The sequence below is a fragment of the Trichoderma camerunense genome (assembly GCF_050948025.1).
Source record: "Trichoderma camerunense strain CBS 138272 chromosome Unknown V8C40scaffold_14, whole genome shotgun sequence".
Taxonomy (NCBI): Eukaryota; Fungi; Ascomycota; class Sordariomycetes; order Hypocreales; family Hypocreaceae; genus Trichoderma; species Trichoderma camerunense.
In genome coordinates, this window is record NW_028145356.1 from 154,542 (window position 1) to 174,946 (window position 20,405).

A 20,405-nucleotide genomic window follows, 5' to 3' on the forward strand; every position below is an offset into this window, starting at 1 on the left:
TTCGACTCAACTGCGTGATGCTTGGTAGTGTTAGCGTGCGCAACAATACGGAACTACTGGAGATTCCTTGGGGAGCACAGACCGCAACTCCACGGGTTTATCTGACGACAGGCATTACCCATGAACCCTGCGTGGCTGTGGCCTCGGGGGTTTGGCTGCAAAGAGAGGTGACTTTCGTATCAATATGCATGTGGAAATAAAAAGGCGAGATGAGATATGACGCAATCAGCACTGAGAATATGCCTGGGTTCTAGGTAAAACTCTCACGGATAGATGCGGTTGAGCAAGATACTATCTCGTTCGCGTGTTTGCAAAGCACAGACAAGTATCTCCCCTCCCTTAGTGCGTGATTCCATTCGATGTAATATTCCGTAGCACCCAAGAGTTGCATCGAACGCATGCTGCATATGCATGAATCCTCTTTGGGGGCCGGTGGGAGCTCTCGTCTTACTTGGATGGTGCAGTTTGAAGCTTCGAGCATGACCACCCCTTTCAAGCTGCAGCAACATCACGAGCAAGCTGTGGTTCAACAAGGCTGGGACGGCGGCGATGGTGTCATGGCCCATGTAAGTCTAGAAGAGAATCCGCTTTTGTTGGTAGCTTGCAGTGCATCCCTTCTCTAGGTAGTTGAATGGATTGATGGGTTTGTCTGGTCGAGAATTGTGCGTCTCGCTTGAGCTACCTATCTGGAGATAAGAAGGGATTGCAATGGAGGCCTTTGATACGTGTACCCTTGTTGGTTGACGCAAAATCCATCGACTCATTAGATGTGTTTAATTTAAAAATCAATATTCAATATCTGCACTCCCGTAAGCACCAACAATCAACCAATTGATCGACACTTTACAGTCCAAAGTCCTCGACTGTCCATGGTACTTTTCACAGTGCGCATTTCCGTCATCACATGGCAGCATCTCCAACTCCAACTTGCGTGGCGCCAAGCATCAATCCTGCTAGCGCTCGCCTCCACTAGACTGGGCTTGGATGCCTTCATCCTGTCAACTGATCAGTGGTCCTTTCAGCCTTTCAGCGGCCAAGATAGCGGAGACGACCCTTGTAAGCCCGCTGAAGCGCCCCAGCTCCTAGTGTCTGTCGTGCCATGCCACCTTTTAGTGATCCTCCGCCTTTTCCTCTTCCTCTTTCTTACTTCTCCATCTCCATCTTCTCTCTCTCTCGCGAGAAGGGAGTCTATTCTTCTCTTGAATATAATCCCTCTCATATCCTCACCAAATTGCGAGCTTCAGAGTGTCCCAAGGCTCTGAGCTTGTCTTCCCGCCGGCCCCGCGTCTCTGCTGTGGGAGCTTCATCGGGGCGAGTCATCCCGCATTCCAGCTCTGCGCCTTCGAGGTTGCACCCGTTGCTGCCAACCTCGATTGTAAATAAACGACTCCCACCATGGCGACCGCGACGACAGCTTCGGCTGCGCCAACCTCAACCGTCCGGGTTGCGCCGCAAGGCGGTATCCTGGAGGGCGCCAATCCTTCCGTCTACGATCCGAAGAACCCTATCACCATCTTCATTATCCAGGTCAGTGCAGCTTTCCCGCTTGCCGACTGATATGGTGCAATGTTGACGTAGGCGCATACAGGTCGGACTCATCGTCATCCTCTGCCACATCCTGCATTGGCCGCTGTCCAAGATCCGTCAGCCCCGAGTCATTGCCGAGGTCATAGGAGGAATCATCCTTGGTCCCTCTGTAATGGGCCATATCCCCGGCTTCAGAGATGCCATCTTTCCTACTGCTTCAATTCCCAATCTTACCCTGGTCGCAAACCTTGGTCTTGTTCTCTACCTGTTCATGATTGGTCTCGAGACTGATGTTAGATTTTTGCTGAGCAACTGGCGAGTTGCCACCTCTGTTGCTTTTGCTGGATTGGCCCTGCCCTTTGGCGTTGGCTGCGGTCTCGCTTGGGGTATCTACAATGCCTTTCGCGATGACCCCGGCATCAAGCCAATTGACTTTAGCGTCTACATGTTGTTCGTCGGTATCGCAGTTGCCATTACTGTAAGTCCTTTTTCTTCAGCTTGTCCGATTCCCCGTTTCGTGAAGCTAACATGACGACCTCTAGGCTTTCCCAGTGCTTTGCCGTATCTTGACCGAACTGAAGCTGCTCGATACCCCAGTCGGTGTTATTACTCTGTCTGCGGGTGTTGCAAACGATGTTGTCGGTGAGTTATTACTCGGCATCCCGTTGGAATGTGGGCTCCTACTTACACGGTTTCCTAGGATGGATCCTGCTGGCTCTCTGCGTTGCTCTAGTCAACGCTGGCAAGGGACTTACGGCGCTGTGGATTCTTCTCGTTGCCATCGGCTATATCATTCTCCTCGTTGTGGTCGTCAAACCCACCTTGCGGTTTGTGCTTAGGAAGACGAACAACCTTGAGAATGGCCCTTCGCAAAGTGCCATTGCCCTCATCCTGCTCATCGCTCTTACTTCCGCCTTCTTCACGGGAATCATTGGAATCCATCCCATCTTTGGAGGATTTGCCGCCGGATTGGTGATTCCACGCGAGCACGGCTTCAATATCCGTGTCATTGAGAAGATGGAAGATCTCGTTGGTTCCATTTTCCTGCCTCTTTACTTTACCCTCTCTGGTCTCAGCACCAATCTGGGCCTTCTCAATACTGGAACGGCCTGGGGCTATGTCTTTGCTACTACCTTTGTCGCCCTCATCACCAAGATCATTGGCGCGTCTCTTGCGGCTCGTCTGAATGGTCTAGTCTGGAGAGAATCATTTTCCATTGGTGTCCTCATGAGTTGCAAAGGTCTTGTGGAACTGATCGTCTTGGTAAGTTGAGATAGAAACATTCATGTTAACCAAAACTTACACTGACATCGACGCCTCCTAGAACATTGGTCTTCAAGCCCAGATTCTCAGCGTCAGGACCTTCACCATCTTTGTTGTCATGGCCCTTCTCACCACCTTCTTCACGACTCCCGTCGTCTCCTTCCTTTACCCTCCTTGGTACCAGAAGAAGATTGCTGCCTGGAAGCGTGGTGAGATCGATTGGGATACTGGTGCTGCCATTACCCAAATCAACGTCACCCCTGGAGCAGATGCGACTCCTCAGAGAGTCAGGCGGTTGCTTGTTTATCTTAGACTGGACAACATGCCCGCATTGCTTAACCTTCTTTCGCTATTTGGAAGCTCTCACGCCGTAGAAGCTCCAAATGGAACATCCGAAGAAGGCTCAAAGAGAAGCTATGAGGATGTAGTCAAAGGTCCTGTCCGAGCTCATGGTCTTCGACTCCTCGAATTGACAGATCGTGACTCTTCCGTCATGACGGTGGCGCAGGTCGACGAGTACACTAGGCATGATCCCGTCGTCAACATTTTCCGCAGCGTCAGCCAGCTTCACAACATCTCAGCTTCTGGAGAGGTTGCCATTATGCCGGAGGATCGCTTTGCAGAGGCTCTGGTTTCTCGCTCATCCAACATGTCGTCGGATCTCCTTCTCATGCCGTGGACCGAGACTGGTAGCATGGGAGATGCGCAGATTATTTCCTCTGCAAACGTCGAAGACAGGCTTGCATCTACCTATCTGTCGTTTGTCAGGTCCGTCCTTCGCTCCATTGACCACAATGTTGGCATCTTCTTCACTCGAAGCCGAGACGACGTCAAGAACAAGGGCCAAGAACAGGCCAATGCTCGCCGACAATACTCGTATGACGTCGCGAAGCACGAGTTCCCGACTGCCCCCCTTGTTGCCCGCACTCAAAACATCTTCTTCGTCTACTTTGGTGGACGCGATGACAATTTCGCTCTTCGGTTGGTTATCCAACTGCTCGAGCGCGAGCGCGTAACTGCAACCATCATCAACGTTTCTGAGCTTTCTGAGAAGTCCGCATCAGCAAGCGACAACATTCTCGATGCAGTTATGGGCAAGCTTTCCCGCGATACAGCTTCCCGGATCAAAGTTGAAAAGTTCTCCGTTGCTCCCACAGTTGAAGAGCTGCTCAGTCATGCCGACGCAGCTCCTGGCGCCACCGAGATGGATGTCTCGAACCCAACCTTGGTTGTTTTGAGCCGTAGCGGTGGAGTCAAGTTGGATGAAGGAAAACTTGTAAACAGACCGAGAGAGGATGTGCAGAGTTGCTTGGGTACCCTTGCCGCCCACTTTGTTGCTAGCGGTGTGACGACGGATCTGCTGGTTGTGCAGGCTAAGTTGAATGCTGGTTCGTCATGATTCATATGATACCTTTTTTGGACATGGTGCTTTGGAGTATTTAGTAATCTCTACATCTGCATATATGAGCCTGCAGATTTGATATTTATGTACTAGCTGTATCTCGAGTTATTTATTGGCAATATTATTACAGCTATGCTGTTTTGCTGTATACATGTATACTATTCCCCCTTGTGACATGTAAGGTGTTGCCCATGACAGTATTTACAGTGGAATCCCATGTTTTCTGCAACAGTTTGAGTGCTGAGCAGAGCCTACCTCCCAGAGTAACTGGGCAAAATGCAAAATGATATGAGTGTGTAATTTGAGCCAGCGCCGGAGAGTATAAGTTGTTTGAGATGAAGAAAAATGCTAAGCTACTCGCTGGGCAGCCACCAGCAGAAGAAGTAAACTTCCTTGATGACCGAGGATTGGGTAGCATATTTACGTAGATATGTTAGTTTTCTATTGTTATCCGAAGAATGCTTCATTTAGGTATTTGACTCAAATTATGTAGCATTCATGCTATAGTTAATCGTATATTTTGTCATATTTCATTATATACTAGACTCTACTTTTAAGAAATTCCTTCCATACGTAACCCTTTCCAGATCTCATATCCATGCTCATCGTATACGTGAGTAAATGGTATCCTAACAAACGAATGAAGAAGAGAAAAAATGAGGGGGTATATATTTAAAACTCCGTTTACCACGCGACCTTTGCCACAGGTCCATTGGGAAACAATCGAACAAGCAGCTTGCGCAGTTCATCCAGGACCAGAATTCCCAAAGCCAGAGGAATAGGAATCAGCCAATACTCAATAGGAACCGACGCGGTGAGGAACAATGTCTGAAGACCTGGGACTTCGGTGACGAAGATGGCAATGGCGAGACTGATGAGCATGCCGAGCAGCAGCCAGGGGTTACGACGCTTCTGGGTGAAGGGATCGGCCTGGAGGATGCTGAGGCGGCGGTTGCGCACAGACAAGATATTGCCCCATTGGAGAATGACCAGGGTGACAAAGTAAACACACTGACCGGTGTAGTTGAAGTGGTTGAGCTGATCTTGGGTGTAGCCGTGGAATCCCTCGCTGTAGCCCTCGAAAAGGAAGAATAGCTGGCTGACGGGAATGCCGGCTGCCTTCCACATGTACAAGAAGAACATGGAGTGAGCGCAGATAGTTTCGGCTGTACCGGTGAAGAGGTATGCCTGGCCGTAAATCTTCAAGTTGATGAGATGGTCCTTCTTGTGGTTACGAGGAGGCAGCGAAAGGAGATCAAACTCCTCCTTCTCCATGATGAGAGACAGCGACAAGAACAGATCGGTGAAGACACAAATCATGATCATGAGGAACGAACTGAGGGGCAGAGGAACACCAAAGAAGACGTTGAGAATAACGGGCCAGATCTCAGACCAACTACCAGCAGGGAGAAGGTATGCAATGACCTTTTGCAGATTCTGGAAGACAAGACGGCCGAGACGGATAGCGTCAATGATGGAGTCGAAGCGGTCCAACAAGACAAGATCAGCTGCTTCGATAGCAACATCACTACCCGAAACAATGGCGACACCGACATCTGCAGCACGGAGAGCAGGCGCATCGTTGACTCCGTCACCGGTAACAGCAACAACGTTGTCTCTCTTGCGGAACTCTTCCACAATGCGAAGTTTCTGCTCCGGTGTCGTACGAGCGAAGACGATTTCCTGGTATTCACAGATGACGCTCCAATCCTCATCGCCAAGGCCACCAAGACTTTGTCCCTCGAGAAGGAGGCTGTTGCATTCTCCAGAAACGCGAGCGGTGTTCAATCTCTTCACGGTGTCGATATCGTTGTTGGCCTTGATGGTGGTGATGGTATCGGGATCTCGTTCACCAGTGAAGATGCCGACGTTGCGCGCAATGGCAGCAGCAGTCAGTCCATAGTCACCGGTAACCATGAAGAATCTTGTTCCTGCGCGACGACACTCCTTGACAGTGTCCAAGGTCTCAGGACGAGGAGGATCGGTGATACCCAAGATACCAACAACTGTAAGGTCATCGGTGGCGCGGCTGGTGACTTCGTCGCTAAAGGCGTTGGTACCCATGGCATCCTGAACAGTCATGTTCTTCATGCAGAGGACAATGACACGCTCGGCGTTCTTGGACAGCTTATCCTGGTATTCCTTAAAGGCAGTCTTTGCAGTTGCATCAAGAGGCATGACGCATTTTGATTTGCGAGACCAGTAGGCTGTGCAGGAGGGCAGGAGAACGTCCGGAGCTCCCTTGACAAAGACTTGGAATTCGTTAAGACCTTGGCTTTCGGAAGGGATTTTGTACATGGTGAGCATCCACTTGTTCTTGGAGTTGAAGGGGATCTGGAAGACTTTGGTAGGCTGTTCTGCTTTCTCATTCGCAACCGGAGCACCAGCAGTAAATCTGAGAACGGCGCCATCGGTAGCGTTGCCTTGGATGTTTCGAGATGCAACAGGGAGATGGAGAGTCTGAGGTGCAAACGTGGCATCGTTGCAGAGTGAAGCGGCTTGGTGAAGCTTTCTCACTCCGGCATCGACATTATCGCCAGCGAGATTGTGGTAGATGTCTTGGATAGCAATGGGCTCGTCGACAAAGGCAACGGAGTTGACATGCATTTGATTCTGCGTCAAGGTACCCGTCTTATCGGAGCAAATGACGTTGACACAACCCAAAGTCTCGACGGTAGAAAGACCTTTGGGCAAGACGTTTGAAGCCTTCATGCGTCTTGCCACCATCATGAGTGTCAGGGCGACAGCAACAGGCATACCCTCAGGAATGAAGGCGACGACACAGCCCATGACATTGTTGAGCATGGCCACAACATTCATGTAGGCAAAGTGGTCCTTGCGCAACCATCCAAGCCAAGTGAACAAGATGACAAGAGCGAGAACAACAGTCAACGCAACAATGATGTAAACGAAGCGCGTAATTTCTTTTTGAATCAAAGTCGGACGCTCCTCTGCCGAAGCAGTGGCATTTGCAATACGACCCATGACAGAGCGAGAACCAGTCAGGACAACAACCCCAACACCGCCTCCGTTGACGACAAGAGTGCCCATCAGAGCAATGTTGCGGCTCTCGAGGAAGTTTTCATCAGTTTGGTCGACTGAAGCCTCGATCTCGTCCGATTCACCGGTCAGGACGGCTCGGTCGAAACGAAGGTCGCCGGAATGTTCAATGATGCGCATATCTGCAGGCACCTTGTTGCCAATGTTCAGATGGACGACATCTCCGCTCACGAGTTCAGTAGCCCGCAGTTTCATCAGCTGGCCATCACGCAGCACCAGAGCATCCGAAGGGAGCAAGTCGGTGATGGATTTCATAGTACGCGAGGTGGACCAGTCCTGGAAGGCAGAGAAGCTCGCCTGGAGGACAATGACAATGAGGACAAGAATAGCGAGGGCCAGGTTTGTTGGCGAGGGGGGGTTGCTCAGGGGACGCCAGCAGATGAAGAAGATGACGACGCCCACCCACAGAACGGAGCAGAAACCGCCAAAGACATACGTGAGGATCTTTTTCCAGTAGTTTGTCTTGGGGTGAGGAAGTGTGTTCTTGCCATCACGTTGGAGTCTCATTGCTGCAGAACTCTCCGACAGACCAGCCTCCTGAGAGACATTGAGCTGCTGGCAGAGCTGGCCAACTTCGAGCTCATGGAAGGTCAAGTTGGAGAAGTATTCCTCTTTTCCATCCTTCTTGGGGGCTTTGAGATCAGCCAGCGCTTCCGAATCGACATTGCGAGACTCGGAAACGTGAATAGACAAGGTGCGGTATTCAATCTGGACGCCAGAGTAGGGTGAAGAGGGCAGGTCGCGACGGCTGGTGGCCGAGCCACGACTCAAGGACCTCTTTCGAGACAGCGGACGCGTCAGGTCACGATCGAAGGCGTTGCTGCGACCAGCTCGGCCAGAAGGATGTGAGGCATCGTTAAAGGTGATGCGGAGGTCGACGTTGGGCTCCTTTTCGTCCGGTTCGGGGGCGATGTTTTCAGACATTGTGAAGAAGTAGAGAAGAGGGATATCAAAAAGATTTGATTTTCAAAGTCTTTTCCTATTTCTTTGAATGAAATTGAAATTGAAATGAAAAGGGGCAAGAAGAACAGACGACGGCGTATAAGCCAACAACACGTCTTTCCGCAACACGTCCTGACACAGCACGAGGAAGCCGGTCGAAGAGAAAGGAGGTGAAATGTCAACCAGATGAAGGTGGGAAAAAAGCAGAGAGAACTTGAGGACAAGAGGCAGGCTTTATGCAACAACTTCGAGCGGTCTGGGATAATGAATGACCCAACTACGACGAGCTGAAAAGAAAAATTCAGGACGCTTGCAGTCAACAGCACGAGGGGATATCGGTTCCTACACCCTTTGGCCCTCGTCGCCACCAGGGCTGGGGCCGGGCTGTGATATCTCTCGCCAGCTTACAGTATAACAGACGGCCGTACATGGCTGCTATGCATACGGCCACCGTACTCATGCAACCGCAAACCCCCATTGGCTTTTCCGTATACATACAAAAGACTGCATCTGTATTACGAGTATGTGCCATGTTCCCGAACGCCCCCCATGTGGGAAGCAAAAAAAAGGGGGGGCGTGTAGACAACAACGGAAAAAAGGCCAAGAAATATTTCCCGCATATAGCAGGGAAGCAAAATATGAAAGAACGACTGACTGGACCCAGCTATTCCATTCTGTTATGCTGTGTCTCTCTTTGTCAAGTCTTTGTTGCCGCCCAGCTTACCTGAACCAGCTAGCCAGCCGTGTAAGTCATAAAAAAGGAGCTGAGGGCGTGGAGGAAACAACAGGCAAAAAAAAAAAAAACTGAAAACTATCAACCTGATCTGGGATGGCCCGAGAGAAAGGGAGGGGACCCGTCGCTAGTCCCGTATAACAACAAACATTAATACACGTATCAAAAGGAACATAATCCATAAAAGGGACCCCGAATGTTGAAGCCAGCAGACGGAATACATGTGCCGGGTACAAGATACATCGCCAGCCCTCACAAGCGCACAGTGCGCTGCTGTTGCTCCCCGGCCCCGCTAAGCTGCCATTGGCCGCTCGTGCTGTGGATATGCAATTGTATGAGGGAATTTCCCCCTTGCCAGGCGGTAACTGTTGCCCTCCGCTATTGCATCACAGCGGGACATGGACTTACTGCATTCAGCATCGCTTTTTGGGGGCAAGTGAGAAAGCCCTGAAAAAAAGTCCAAAATCAAAACGGCACTCTATTACGCAGTAGAAATGCCAGCCGAGATGGAGTAAGAAAAAAGCAAAAAAGAAACGAAAAAAGCCTCTTGTTTTTCCCGTTTCCATAGTTTTTATTTCCCTCTTTTTTTTCTCCGATTTCCCGCTTTTCTTGAGCGTTTTTCCCTCCTTCTTTTGTCCTTGTTCAGCTGTCGGGCATTTTAGTTGGCCGAGAGAGCGCGTATCGTATCTTAGACGAATGCACCTCACCTCACCTCACTACAAGGGTGCAAACCCCGCTCTATGCAATGCGCATATGCACGACCCCCTCCTCGGCACTTGACCCTGATTTTTGCCATTTTGCCATTCTGCGGACAAACAGGTCAGAGGGCCCTCGCCCACCCACCATCTGATCTCTCTCGTTTCCTCTGCCTTTCAAATTAATATTGTCGCATGGCGCAATTCCATCCCGTCTCCCACATTTCACGATTGATTAATTAAGACTTATGTGAGATGGTGCCGTAAAAATATGGTAATATAAAATACCGCACGTCCCACAATATCCTCCTCTGTTTCTTATTCTTCTTCTCACTTACACCGAATCCGTGCTGGTGAGAATACGAAGCATCCCGCCACATCTTCTCTATTATCGCTCTACTCCCCTCTCATCAAATGTCTTCTGTTGCTCTATAGTATGCAATGCCCTTCTCTATGAATGTCTCTTCTCTCCTCTTTTAACGAGAGCGCTGTGGCTTTCATCTCTGCTCCTACTCTAAGACGTCTTATACAACATATAGCCTCACACAAATAGTGCGATACGTTCGCCAGGTTTTATTAGCAACTCCGAAGCGCAACATCATTCCCTCATATCCCTAGGTGTCTGGAAAGCATTCCAAAAGCCAAGAATACCTTGAGCCAGCCAAACACTTGCTTCCTATCATACCAGTGATATTCATATCCAAGTGAACAGTGATCAATATCAAGACTTCGTCTCACTACAGTCAACACTCATTCTCCTCAAATAATGCAAAATGGCAGTATTCATCTTCACCTTCCAAACCCAACTAACACCGCCACACCATAGCCATCCCTTCACCCTACAAAATCATATCCATCAAACCCTTCACCGCCCACATACCCAAACATACATCGATCCACACAAGAACAGAAAAACCCCTCTCACGACCAAGACAACACAGCCCTACCACATGCACTCCATAAACAACCACAAAAAAAACTCTCCATCCGATCCACACACCCAAATTCTCAAGTTGCATACGCACAAAAAACCCTTGGCATCGTGACCCTGCACGTCATGTGGGGGGTGGGTTGGTGCACCCTGTCGGTATCTTCCGGGCCTCTCTATTGGGTCAACGACAAGGGATGTATGTCACTCACAGACACTTACACGTATTCAAGAACTACAAAAACTATAAAGGCATGGGCGCGCGCACAAACACAGAATGGAACATTTCATGTGAGAAAGGAATGAATGACTAGGTAGTATTAGATAAGTATATATTGCCTATAGGAAAAAAGGGTATTTTTTTAATATCTGTGAGGTTTGTAGCGTCCAACGATTTTGCTAAGCGTGCAAGGCATATAGCGAGTGGTATCATTCATCAACAAGACCGTATTGCAAACACCCTTCATATGCACGTGCAAGATTCATGAGCCTAAATAAAACAACAAGGGAAACCAAAAAGGGACAACCTCCTCCTCCTCCTTCAACGCCATGACGCTTTACTAGGGGAAGGTTTGCCTTAAGGCTCAGGAGACTTGCGAGCGGCATCGGCATCGGCAGAGATCTTGGTGACGACCTCAGACTCGAAGCCGGGGCCGTTGGAGTCCCGGTGGTTGACGGCGTAGTCATCCTCACCGCTGAGCTCTTCGAGGGTCTTGCGGGCAGTCTCGGGGATGAACCAGGTGGTGAAGCAGCCGAGAAGCATGAAGAGGGCGTAGATCTCGAGAACGTGGTCCATCCAGGGAGCGGAGTGCTTGGCGTCGGCGCCCTTGGTGCGGAGGGTAGCAATGGCACCCTGGCCGATGATGGAGCCGATCTTGCCGGAAGCGGCGGAGATACCGTGGGAGGTGGAACGGTAACGGGTGGGGAAGACCTCACCGGGGACGACAAAGGTGGTGGTGTTGGGGCCTGGTGGTGCACTTGTGTTAGTCTTCATTTCTTTGTGTTACATAAGAGGGAAACTACTCACCAAAGTTGAAGAAGAACTGGGCCAGGACGTAGATGGCAAGGAGGCCGTTGGAGCTGATGTGGTTGTAGGCGAAACCCATGACGATGAAGAGGACGGTCAGAATGGCGAAACCACCCATCTGGATGGTCTTGCGGCCGAGAGTGTCAATGGTAGCGACGGAAACCCAGTATCCAGGGACGGCACCAGCAAGGACAATGACAATGTTGCCGACGGCGGTGTTGTACAGGAAGTTATAGACGTCGGGGTTGCCCTTGGTGGAGTAGCCAATGACGTTGAGGATGGTAGCGTTGTTCAGGGAGAGACCGTAGAAGGCGACATCAAGGCAGAACCATGAACCAGCAGTTCCGAACAGGATGAGGAAGTTCTTGAGCTTGCCGTAGTGGGCACAGAAGTCGCGGAAGCTGGCCTTGGGGACCTGGAGAGACTCCTGGGCAGCCTTGTTGGCGGTGATGCGGGCAATCTCGTCGGGGTGGCCCTCACGCTTGCCAGTCATGTAAGCCTTGACATCATCGCCAGCCTGCTCGACATCACGGGCAATGTCGAAGGTGTAACGGGGAGTTTCGGGGATGGTAAGACGGTCTGTAGTTGGACACCCTGTTAGGAGACGATACATTATACCAATGGTTGTCAATGGCACTTACAGTAGAGGGCAATGCAGGCGGGGACGGCACCGAAGCCGATCAGGGTACGCCACATCTTGTCAACAGCCAGCTGGCAGACACCAGTGCAGGTAGCAGTGGTGGCAGCAGTAGACAATGAGCCCTTGAAGCCGAGAGTGACGAAAAGCATGATGAGGGCAGCAGTGAACTGGCCGAGACCCTGCATAGCAAAGACGGCGCTCATCATGGCACCACGCCACTTGGTGGAGGCGAACCTGTAGTAGCGATTCGCATTAGTCAACCACTCTAGTGAGGCAAGTGATGAGACTCAGAGATACTTACTCAGATGTGATAATGGAAGACAGGGGGTAATCACCACCGATACCGATACCCATGATCACACGCCAGAAGATGATGAGACCGATAACATCGCAAGCAGGAGAACCGCTGGTCAGGGCCTGACCAATGGTAGCGAAGATGATGACAATAAGTTCCAGACCGTACATGCGCTTACGACCGACCAAATCGGCAGCGATACCAAATCCAACCTGTCCAATGACAGTTCCGGCAGAGGTGGCGAGCTTGATGGCACTGTCGGAGGAGGTGGGCATGGAGCCCTTTCCGGGGAAGTAGACGATACCCAGCATAACGGTCAACATGGAGGCAGTGAAGATGTCGTAAGAGTCTGTGAAGAAACCAACACCGGCAACGACAATGGCGCGGACATGGTACCAGCCAAATGGAGCCTTGTCGATCTCGGCGAGGGCCAGACGACGACGCTCGTTGAGATCCTGGACGTGGAGGAAATCATTGTTGTAGTTGTGGTAGGCACTGTTGCCTCCGGCGGTCTTACCGAACGCCATGGTAAAAAAAAAAGGGGGCTGTTGTTTTTTTTGTAACAGAAGAAGAAAAAAAGTGTAATGAGAGACAACAACACAAGCTCTATATCAACTCTCTCTCCTAAGAGAAGAGGAAAAGACAAGGGGGTTCTTCAACGCCTGTGGTTGAGAAGCAAGAGAAGGGGAGGGGAGAGAACAGGCCAAGCAATTGCCAGGGACAGGCCCATGGGAGTTATATACAGACCAGGAGCACAACGATTTCACGTCTCAAACCCAAGGAGAATTAATTTTAATCATCTTCAGGCACCTTAGCCCATCGTGGATCGAGCTCCTCGGAGGCTTTTCCCAGCCAAGACGACCGAGGGTCTGAATAGTCTAATCTGCCCTCTCGGAGCGGGCCAAACCGATAATAGAAAACGCGAATGCAGCCACAGACGGAGATGGAAGGGCAGAGGATCAGGCACTCCGACGCTATCTAGACGAGGCTATTGGCCACAGATGCCTGTCCGGGCTGTTGATGGAAAAGCCTAGAGCATGCTGACCCGAGTTGTGTTGTTGTGGAGGATCGACCAATGAGGGGCCGCGATGCCACCACGTTGTCTCGATCAACCCATCAGATACGGGGGACGCATCTCTCCACTCTTCGCATCTGCATATGCTTGAAATTTAGATGCGTCTGCGCAGCCTTCTTCCGGGAAGTCAAAAAGGAAGCCCCAGGGTCCTGGCTATGACGGCAATCGACTCGCGGCTTGGCACGTCTCTGCTGAGGCCATTGGAATGCCTTGAGGTGCAGCAGCTGAACTTGACGATGCGCCATTCGCCTTGTCTCGAGGTCATTCTGCTGTATCGTTCTAGTTTCGAGACCGAAACTGAGTGAGGCGGGTGGACCCTGTCGGTTGCCTGTTTGGGACACCGACGATTCGGATCGGACCCATGGTCTATTCGCCTTATCCACCTCGCCTTGGAGCTTGGAAGCCTCTCCGCGCATGAGCTTGCCTGCATCGTCCCACGTGCTCGCCCCAGCGCTGCTGAATCTCTATCAAATTCTGCCTTCGATTCAGTTCAAGATAGTGCTGAATCCACGTATCCACGCTGCCTGAAAGCCACTTTCTTCTCGAGCAACTGCTGATCAGTTCCAAATTCACTCATGTACGCCACCTGCATCTTCGCCTGCAGCCTGTAAGCCATGGCTTGCCCCCGGCTTCGTTGAGCAGCTTATTTTCAAGGTTGATTTTTTATTTTTGAGCCTGTTTTCGTCTCTCTTTTGCCTATTTTTGCATCGCGTGAGCCCGACGAGAAGAAAAATCGGCTCATCCCAGCATTCGACTCTCAGTTCGCTTCCCCCCGCTAGCACCGGCCAGGGCCCGGGATCTAAATTTTTTTGTCAGCTTCTGCTATCAAGGTTCAACATGTCACTCACAACACACACGCAAACCATGGCCAACAAGCCCCAGAATGACAACCACAACGCCGACGATGCGCTCGCCGACACTCCGGCGCTCTCCTACAGAGTGGTCACGCGAGACCAGGAGAAGCAGGACGCGCTGCACCTAGTTGCTGACAGCATCGCGCAGCAGCGCCAAACCGCCTCTGCCGCCATCATCTTCAACCCGCTCTGCATCGCGGGGTTGTTCGCCATGTGTGCTGGTGCATACCACCAATACCAGCATGCAGGCGTCGGTACCCTCATGACAATGATTTGTGGTTCCATTATCCTGTATCTGTCGTTCGTTCGATTCTATACGTCAGGTTATATTCAGCGAGCCGAGGAGTTTCGATGGAAAGACTTCATCACTGGCCCTGACGGCAAGCAAGACACCGTCATTGCCGCCGTCTACGGCGACAATATCATCGGTACTGTTGTGTTGAGGCTGGAGGGAGAGGAGATAAACAAGAAGAAGAAGGACGCTGTGCAGCCCAGCACGGTTGGTCGAGGCATCATCCGCGCCTGGACCACCAAGATGCGATATCGAGGAAAGGGAATCGGTTCGGATCTGCTGCACTACGCGGTTCAGACGACAACCCGTGCGTTTGGCCCAACTGCCAGCGTCGAATTCGATCCCAACCACCCAAACAGCAAGCACCCCATTCCCGACATGTTTCTCAGGACATTCAAGAAGCGCCAACAAAGGGCAGACAAGGCGCTGAGACAAGCGTTGAACCATCAAGGAAAACCGAGATAACGGTTACGTACACAGGCATCATGTAAATTAGTAGTACAATACAATAATAATAGTAATGACAACCAAACATGGCATCTCTAAAATCTGGAAGAAAGAGGCAATGACGAAACGCTGTGAACCGTCACACTTGTCTGTGTACAGCCTCATGGTGACCCTGAAAATTCCAGTACGGGAATTACTCCTACGATCCGCCCAGAAAAAGACGTTAAATCCGTATAGCATGTAGCACCACTTACCAGCCCAGCAATTGGCAATTGAGCATGCGACACTCCGTTGGGCGACTGACCTATGTCGGCCAAGACACTTGGCGATGAAGGAATCTTTGCTTGGCAGTGGAGAAAATCGATGGCATCTGCTAGCAACACTAAGACAGTCTATTGTCCATGCTTGAGGTAGAGAAGAAAAAATTTCTTTTCATTTTTCATGTCGGAGTCTCCCGTTGTTCGTGTTCTAGACAAACTATTGGAGTCGTCAAAGGGTCTTTCGGTGTCTTGAACCGTGATACTAAAAAAAACAGTCCGTGGCGAGTGAGTAGCTGCAACCAAGAGAGGCCAGGACCCGAGCACGTGGGAAGGGGACGGTGGCCAACATTGAATCGCCAACTGAGACCCATCCGGTAGAATGGCGACGGGCGCTGAGAGGGTCTTTTGGTTTGTCTCCATCTGACAACGGTAGCTCGCCCACGTGGGTGACTGGATACTGTCTCAAAAGCTGGGTTTGCTGGTACTCCACACCAACCCTCTCCCAGGACGCGCAACTATCGACGGTGACCAACGAGCGCATGAACTGATGAGATTTTTTTTTGGCCTCTTTTTTCTTCTTTTTTGGAGGAAAAACAAAAATAGCTCCGAATCCCACATCGTGGAAAGACGACTTTTCGGACATTGGGAATGTGTTGGTGCTGACCTCTCGGACATTGGACAGAAGTTGGGTGCTAATGCGCTCATCTGATGTTCATGCGCCAACCTCAATTGTGGTGCAAACCGCCGTGGTATCAACTTGTCTCACCATCGCTTTCACAATCGCTTTCACACAGCCAACAGGATTCAGAAGCAACGTTGTGAAGCGGCCCCGGATTCAAACAAGGAAGGTCTGTACATAGATAAGATTCACGGAGTTTCACCATGTACGCGTACTCGTATGCCTCGTAGCGAGCACCTGCACCATGTAGCACTCGGTAAAGTACATTGAGATGAGAGTTCCACTAGGGATATCTTGGTAAAAGATCCGAAGCGGGTTCCCGTCTCACTTCCAGTAGTAATACATAAGGAGGCGTTCCCGCTCTCCTCACAGAAATACGGCCACTTGTTCTCACGACGGCTCTCGGGGGGCAGGTCCTCGGAAACCAGCTACGGCGAAAATCTCGGCTCCCCAGGCCCCCCCATCTCTTGTAACTTATTCAGGTTGCTTATTAGTGCCTCAAGGTTTGGTTGTCTCGACTCGACAAGAACGTTTTACTCAGTGGATGCAATGCCGTAGCTTGCCGTCCTTGATGAGTGGGTATTAGCTTTGGTTATGCGGCAATTGAAATGAGGATACCGTAGAGCAGTGACGGAAAATTTTGACAGAAGTGGCGCAAAAAAGAACGGCAAGCTGTCCCACTAGAACATTGGCGTCCGCGTTGCCAGAATATGCCCTGAGTAGCCCGTGGTCTGGCGTTTTGGTTACGTTTGGCGTGAGCTGTGCTGCGCTTAAACCATGGCTGTCCACTTGTGTGTCGGCGAGACTGGTTTGGCCGCGTGGCTGCTGAGTTTTTGGAATGACAGAATTCTAAGCCATCAATGTCATTCTACACGAGCCTTGGTTGTTACAGCTGGTCCAACCGAGCCGAAGAGAGGCAGAGGGAGGCGAGAAGAGAGAGGTGAGAGCGTGAGAGCACCAGTTGTAGTGGGCAAAGCGCCCTCCGTATAAACCGAGTCATTTCTGCAATAGACATACAGACAGAGGTTAGCCATGCAGGTTTGGAAGCAGGGGAAGCAGCGCTTTAAGTCGTTCAAGATGCGGTGATGCTTGGTCTCAACATGAATGCTACCACACATGCCAAGCATTTTGCTCGGGGCCGTCCGTTTCTCTGGTTGCTGCATTTGTCGCTCATCCTGTTGTATTGGTGCCTGTGATAGGCGGAGCTGGCAGCACTACCCAAGTCGACGACGCAAATTAGCGGCCGCTAAACATTCGCTGCCGAACAACGGTGTTCCGCTTTTGGAGTGTGGTTTTAGGGCTGGAACGCTGTACACTAGTCTGTGCCCTCAGATGCCATGTGGAGTAGGGAGTTTGTTCGAAGCAGGGTTGAGATTCGTTGCTCTCTCTCTGGCTGTGTTTGTCCCTACGGATAATTGCACGAGCAGATGATTGATCACTTGTCACGCCGCTGTAACCGAGCAGAGGTGCAGGCAAGTATTTGGTACAGGTCATCATACAGTACGCGTCCGTCCAGGCAGAAGAGGAGAGGGGGAGGCTAGATAGAGGCGACCTCGTTTGCCCTCAGCATCCAGGCGAGGAGCGACAACAAGCAGCTCGTAGGGGGTCGTGCGTGTTCCTAGATGCCAAGGCTCGCTTTGTGATAAGCTCATGGCAAAATATGGGGAGTCAATTGACTGCCATTCCGGATAAGGCGAGGCGTGGCAGCGATCCGGTTCGACATGGGAGGATCCAGAGCATGGAAGTGGCACGAGCCAACGCTGGAGGATGCCATCATGCTGCTGCCGGTATGCAATACCCGGGCGTAATATGCATCTATGCACTATGGCTCCAGCCCCGTGCGTAACGGTCCATCCAGTGCGGACTCTGTCGAGTCGACACGGTGCATCCACGCTCGCCAAAGGTCGCGGGTACACGGCCAGGATTCTGACGGACATGGCTTAGGGCTGCAAGAAGAGCGGGCAAGCTTCGACCAGCCGGTCCCCCGACCTGGCGGTTCCGTCGCTCTACCACTTTTCCGCAGTGATAACGAGCGTGGTGATGCGTGGGAGAAGTGTGCAGGACTACTGTATGTGTGTACGTGTAGCAATAGTATCGTCGTATTTACTCAATATTACCAATTCATCCGTGTGTGTGATCCGGGCATGAAGCGGTCAGCCATGCAGAAGCTGGTGCATGCATTGATATCAGTTCATCCCACAGCATAGCATAGAGCATACAACACAACACAGCATAGCACAGCGGTGTGTGTGTGTGTTCCCGTGTTAGTGAACAACTTGGAACTCTCTCCATTCCTACATACAATCTTCAATGCTTGGCACACAATTACACGTATAAGTGTATAGACTACATACCAAGAGATCAACGGAACGGGAACGGGCTCCGCTGGGGGAATAGCTAGTAGTCAAAAAAACTTCCATTCAATTACGAAATACGAAATAACAGCAATGACTACTATTAGCTTTGCCCAACTCTGGCTTCAATGGTGAAAATAGCATGGACTGGTCTAGACACGGTGAATGAATCCAGCCCTTCACCGCAACAACAAGAACAAACAAAAAGACCACAAAGCACAGCCATCCCTGGCTCCAAACCCAAATGCCTCATACTGCCACCAGCAGAGGGAGGCCTCTCGCCAGTTCCAGATGCACGCAAACCGGCAGCTGTGACGTAGGATGACGATGCCGCCTGGTCGAATCCAGCTTGGCTCTGCGCATGGCCCGAGAGCCTCAAGCCCTTCGTTTTGCTTGTTTCAGTACCCAAGGGTTGCAAGACCATGCCTAGCCATGCCCGACCCCCATGCCGCTCGCCAATCACAGCCCCCGTATATATGCATCTGGCAAGTTGTTCACTCCCTCTGCCGATCCCCATAGTCCCGGCTCCTTGCTCCGTGTTTAGTGCCGTCCTAAAAGGAAAAAATGGCAAAAATTCCCACCTCAGCACGCCCCAGGTGCCTCCAACGTATATCGCTCATAGCCACCGCTCTCACCAGGTTCGTCCGCGATACTTCATCTCTGTTATGGAGAGACAACACCAGGGCTAATATCGCGCCCGCTGGGGTGCCCATGCCCGAGATGCAGCCCGGGATAGAAAATAATCATGGCAGGACTTTTTCTCACGCTTCCTCTCACTGTTGCCGCTGCATCAATCAATTGCCTCCTTCACTCCCCTCAACAATGTCCATTCACAAGCCCTAGCCCCGGGATGGATCCAAAGCCGCGGTATGGCACGGCTTTAGTATTGAGAGCCACCTCATTCTCATTGTTGCACCGCATGTGATGCTGTTCTACTTCCTAGAAGGGTATATCCGCATTCGCACCAAAAAGAGCCGTGCAAAATCAAAGGCTTCTCCATCCTGCGTCAGCCGTGTAGTCACCTCCTCCTTTTCCCTCTCTCCCCCCCTTTTATCCCAATGCCAGTGATCATAGGCAGAGGCATTATTTTGTCACTCCAAGTTGTGCCCTACTTGGACGGTATTTCTTTCCAAGCGCGTTAGCCCTATTTGCACTCTTCTAGCTGCCTGTAAACAATCCGCTGGAGTTAAAGCATGCCCTATCATCCTAAAGGGGGTGTGTGCCCTGATGTCCATGTTGCTTCATTGTATCTTTACTTGCAAGTTACAATACCACCGCTATTGTCATAAACTCAGCTCAAGGCTTTCAATATTTCCATATAAATTGAAAGCTTGAGAGGGGTTTGCCCTAAGTCAATAAGTCGAGCCTAATCCCAATACCCTCCTGCGTACAACAAGCCCTAAGTCCTTGGCCTTGGCTCTGTCAATCTCTCAATTCCCTATCACTTGTCTTCAAAAATGCCTCCGTATACTTGTTTGCAATAGCGATTCTTCGCACCGAAGAAATGAGTTGATGAAAGGGCTGATTGCCTCTTCAGCATCGTACATTCGATCCCGACAAGAATAGGGGTAATGGTACTGTCACACGCTCAACTCTAACAAAGAAAGCCCTACATCGGCGGAAGGTCCAGTATACTCTCTTCTCTTCTCTTTTCGCTAACTTGTCCGATGACAGGATTTAACTTTAGCACACAATAACAGCATTCCTCCTGATCAAAAGGTTTCTCGAAGACCACCCATACTACTACCTATCGCTTCTTGATTCTCCACGCGATGTATTCGACACGATGTAAACTACGGACGAACAGTTATACACATTCTACAAGAAAAGTAAAGGAATCTTTTCAGGAGAACCTTGAACACATTTACTCAACAGCATCCCCCTGTGATGTGGTGATTGAGAGTCCTATCCAAGTTGCTGCTGATCGCACAA

At 50.8% G+C, this 20,405-nt stretch overlaps 5 protein-coding genes across 5 annotated transcripts; 3 read left to right on the forward strand and 2 right to left on the reverse strand.

Moving 5' to 3' along the window:
- The first annotated feature begins 1,144 nt into the window (after nucleotides 1-1,144).
- Nucleotides 1,145-4,321, forward strand: V8C40DRAFT_250741 (Sodium/hydrogen exchanger family-domain-containing protein). The gene is made up of 5 exons (XM_083217042.1): nucleotides 1,145-1,527; nucleotides 1,589-2,005; nucleotides 2,070-2,169; nucleotides 2,228-2,790; nucleotides 2,852-4,321. Exons 1-5 carry the CDS (start codon nucleotides 1,396-1,398, stop codon nucleotides 4,187-4,189), a joined length of 2,550 nt encoding a protein of 849 aa, XP_083070751.1. The 5' UTR covers nucleotides 1,145-1,395; the 3' UTR covers nucleotides 4,190-4,321.
- Nucleotides 4,322-4,705: 384 nt separating this feature from the next.
- Nucleotides 4,706-8,176, reverse strand: V8C40DRAFT_280968 (cation-translocating P-type ATPase; the record flags this gene model as incomplete). Its single annotated transcript, XM_083221499.1, has 1 exon — nucleotides 4,706-8,176. One exon carries the CDS (start codon nucleotides 8,174-8,176, stop codon nucleotides 4,877-4,879), a length of 3,300 nt encoding a protein of 1,099 aa, XP_083070752.1. The 3' UTR covers nucleotides 4,706-4,876.
- Nucleotides 8,177-11,127: 2,951 nt separating this feature from the next.
- V8C40DRAFT_280973 (major facilitator superfamily domain-containing protein) lies at nucleotides 11,128-13,039 on the reverse strand (the record flags this gene model as incomplete). The annotated part of the gene is made up of 4 exons (XM_083221500.1): nucleotides 11,128-11,516; nucleotides 11,578-12,156; nucleotides 12,219-12,451; nucleotides 12,519-13,039. 4 exons carry the CDS (start codon nucleotides 13,037-13,039, stop codon nucleotides 11,128-11,130), a joined length of 1,722 nt encoding a protein of 573 aa, XP_083070753.1.
- Nucleotides 13,040-13,988: 949 nt separating this feature from the next.
- V8C40DRAFT_250749 (uncharacterized protein) lies at nucleotides 13,989-15,281 on the forward strand. The gene has a single exon (XM_083217043.1). The coding sequence runs from the start codon at nucleotides 14,425-14,427 to the stop codon at nucleotides 15,196-15,198; it is 774 nt and encodes a 257-aa protein (XP_083070754.1). The 5' UTR covers nucleotides 13,989-14,424; the 3' UTR covers nucleotides 15,199-15,281.
- Nucleotides 15,282-17,145: 1,864 nt separating this feature from the next.
- On the forward strand, nucleotides 17,146-17,644 carry V8C40DRAFT_250753 (uncharacterized protein). Its single transcript, XM_083217044.1, has one exon. The coding sequence runs from the start codon at nucleotides 17,224-17,226 to the stop codon at nucleotides 17,548-17,550; it is 327 nt and encodes a 108-aa protein (XP_083070755.1). The 5' UTR covers nucleotides 17,146-17,223; the 3' UTR covers nucleotides 17,551-17,644.
- Nucleotides 17,645-20,405: the final 2,761 nt, after the last annotated feature.